At 36.6% G+C, this 3,426-nt stretch overlaps 1 protein-coding gene across 4 annotated transcripts in view; it reads right to left on the bottom strand.

The window, feature by feature from the left end:
* The window catches only part of lactbl1b (lactamase, beta-like 1b), a 26,846-nt gene that overhangs the window by 19,204 nt on the left and 4,216 nt on the right, over positions 1–3,426 (bottom strand). For all 4 annotated transcript variants that reach the window (XM_013909960.1, XM_013909959.1, XM_013909958.1 and 1 more), the window contains one exon: positions 1,992–2,067. In XM_013909960.1, coding sequence (XP_013765414.1) covers positions 1,992–2,051 — 60 coding nt within the window. In that variant the 5' untranslated portion in view covers positions 2,052–2,067. The remainder of the gene's footprint in view (positions 1–1,991; positions 2,068–3,426) is intronic.

Raw genomic sequence — 3,426 nt, 5'->3', positions numbered from 1 at the left:
CGTTCACACAGCAGTCGCTTTCTGAAACATCGGATATGTATCGGATTCAGTACCACATACGAAAGTGACCCAGATCGGATTTGAAAATATCGGATTTGTGCCGTTCACACTGTCATACCATGATCGGATATGGGTTGCATAGGGTCAAAAAAATCGGATTTGATGCTCTTTCGCCTGCAGTGTGAATGTAGCCTTAGACTCCTGCCTTTTTAAGGCCAGGCCCCCAGGCTCTTATAGTTTCAGTGATTTTTGTTTTGTTAATATAAGTTTATACAGTGAATCTTGAATGTGGCCTCCTCATTATATGGTCTTAAACAACAGCTGTCTCTAACTTCTGTATCTATTTAAAACGATGCTTAGATTCCCAAAAAATTCCACATGTCTATTTCATTCAAGATCCTGTATATTAAGGTACCCTTTAAACATGTTTTAAGCTCTATAAATAATTTAGCACTTTTGTGATTATCTATCTCCGCATTCTACCTAATTAAATAATTTAAAAAGTTGATATCAAAATATTATTTGTTTCAAATGTTTCCCTACTGATTACAATGTGTGTCCTATTTCACTGAACTAAGTTTTCCTACTTATTGCACTGGTCCATCATTGGATGCGAACAAGTTGTAATGTCACAAACTCCTGCTGGTACATGCCCTTGTTCAGGGTGAACTTGCATTTAATATGATGGTAAAGCTGAGCTTTAAGTGAAGAAAGCACATTTCTGTGTGCAGCAGGAAAACATTATAAACATTTTGAAATATTAATTTAATTCTGTGCATCCTGCTCCAGGAAGCGTAACACTATCCAGATCCATTAGACAGGGCATGAAAGGAACAGCAAAGAAAAAGCACAATTTACCCTAATGTGAAACTCACTAAACTCATTGAAGAAGTGTAGAAAAGGAAATGCTTTTAATTCAGATGTCTCACTTTTGAACTCTCACAAAGCACAAAGACTTCTGAGTTGGAAAAGTAACAGAGGCCTTTGATTCAAAGTAAAGTCTCTGGCAGAGTTAAAAAAGGAGCCACTGGCTGGCTAGAAAATGCTTCAGCAAGGTCCAACAACAACAGCAGAGAGCCATTTATTCACAAAGCCATTACACAAGTGCATCTATTTTTAGTATAAATAATTAAATGAATACTAACTCTGAGGCCTCATCAAATTTAGTAAACCCTCAGTTACTTAGAATCCAGTTTGTAAATGGTCCGTTTTTCATACTAATAGTTGTTTCTAAACAGAGTAAATTATGGTGATAAGAAATTCAAGCTCTGTGAAATTAGCAGTTACTTTTTTGTTAAATTTGTTCTCTTCTTCTTTTTGATTTCATCATATCTGGCTTCACTGTTTGCATTTAAAACAAAATGACCTAAAGTGATGATGGTGCCAAAAGATTTTTTTTTTCTTTATTTATGGCCGTTAATTAAAACATCTCCCACGGCATTTGGAGAGATTTGCTGTGTATAGGGAAAAGTGCAAGAAAAGTGTGAAGATTTATCTGTAAAATGTTCTTAATTTACTTAAAAAGTTACAGTACAAAGATCACACTGGAAATTTGATCTAGCTACGTCGGTTCTTGTGAGAAGTTTACATAAAGATATAATGTTTTTTCTTTTTTTGAAGAGAAAATAACTGTTTTTCTATCCATCACTCAGAGCAACTCTTTAGTCCTGTTATTAATGGCTAAAATGGATTTTCCTAAGCACAGTAATGTATTTTGATGATTATAGGTATGATGGAGGGATGTGAAAAAAACTGAAGTGTGAAAGGAAGCTGTGTCTGATCTGGTTGCATAACCTGTCATAGCAAGTGAGTACAGCAGCTGGCCCATTTTACCAGGAAACACATATTTTTCTAACCACCAGAGCATTAACACTCACAGTAGGGTAATGGGTTTTTACAGAACACACAGATATTATATGTGTTTGCCAGTTAGGTTCTGGATGTGTTTGTGTGTGAAGGTTGTGTGTTGTGTTCAAGGTGGCTGCTTTTACCTGTGCTTGAACCCCATCCACAGAGGTTTCTATGAGAACTTTACTCCCTGACTTGCCCATGGTTTTACTGCACCAGCTGTTATATGAAGAAAAATAAACAGAAAAAATCAATTAGTGCTTCTGCGCAGAGCCTGCGTTCTTTGCTGTATTACTGTAAAGTGAAATATTTTTGTAGTTTTCAGTATAGATGAGAAAGGGGAAGTGACGCAACATTAAGGGTATCAATAGCCTTTGTGCTATGGATGAGCCACAGATTTAAAAAAGCAAAACAAAACAACTTCACCAATAACAGCTGTAAAATGTAAGTGTGGAGCAAAGCTTGAGTGCAAGACAGTAAATTTATTACAATAGCTCAGAGCTGGAGAAGGAAACTAAGACCTGCAACATCATGAATAAACATTTGAGAATCAGATGACCTTTTGCTGCAAAAGCTCAAAAAGCCGATGAATTTACCAATGAACAAATAATCAGTCAAAATTTATGAAATAGACAAGAGTCAAAAAAGGAAGTGTTAATCACTGATGACCTGGAATGACCTACTTTGTTCCAAGTATTACTTGAATAGTGTTCTATCCATGATATATATATATAGTGTATATCTCACAAATGTCAACACTAAAAGGTGAGGTGATCTGTCATCACAGAGAGGGGTGAGACAAGATCAGACTCTCATTGAATGAAGTCATACATTGCACCTGGTTGTGCTATCTATAAAATAAAGTGACTTGAGAGCAGTCGTGTAATAACCTGTCCAGAGTGTGTCTGGTTTAAGAGAACTGGGATTGGCTGGATTCAGAATTGAGACAGAAGTTTAAAGTCTACTTGTTTCTACTTGTCAGCCACACTGACCATGTGCTGTGTTTGCAGTTCTGAGAAAAAAATAACAGGCAAACTCCGAGTTCTGACATCAGCAAGGCATAAGGTTACAAGGATTGAGACCCTGGGATTGAGGAGCGTGTGTCTATAATAACACTGACTGAATGCACACTTACCAATACAATCCAGCCCAATTTATGAATTTATTCCATCAAAATATTGAATTTAAATGTAGTTTATATTTTTCCCCAGACAATGCAGATAGCTACTTGGATCAAGAAAACAGCAGCAAAAGGTGGAGCTTTGAATCCACCTTTGATAGTACAAATCGCTGCTGGCTTACAAGTAAAGGTAAATGTCAGTGCAGGGTACTGCATTCAATCAAATCATGGAGTAAAGTTTAAACTGCTCTTCCCCACTCTCAAGTGGGGAGCATGTTATCTAAAGGTTCAGTGTATGTTGCGGCTGAGAGAAAGGAGAGAGGCTGATTACTCTGAAGTGCTTTGAGTAACTTACCACTTCCAATTTCAGTAAGCGTATACTATGTCTTTATTGTACAACTTTTATAAGGGCCTAAATCATTGACTACAACACAAACATTTACAAAAGCAAAACTAAG

The sequence above is a fragment of the Pundamilia nyererei genome, unplaced genomic scaffold, assembly GCF_000239375.1.
Source record: "Pundamilia nyererei isolate P.nyererei 1_Seehausen unplaced genomic scaffold, PunNye1.0 scaffold00034, whole genome shotgun sequence".
In the NCBI taxonomy this organism is placed as follows: Eukaryota; Metazoa; Chordata; class Actinopteri; order Cichliformes; family Cichlidae; genus Pundamilia; species Pundamilia nyererei.
This window is presented reverse-complemented; position numbering and strand designations above follow the sequence as displayed.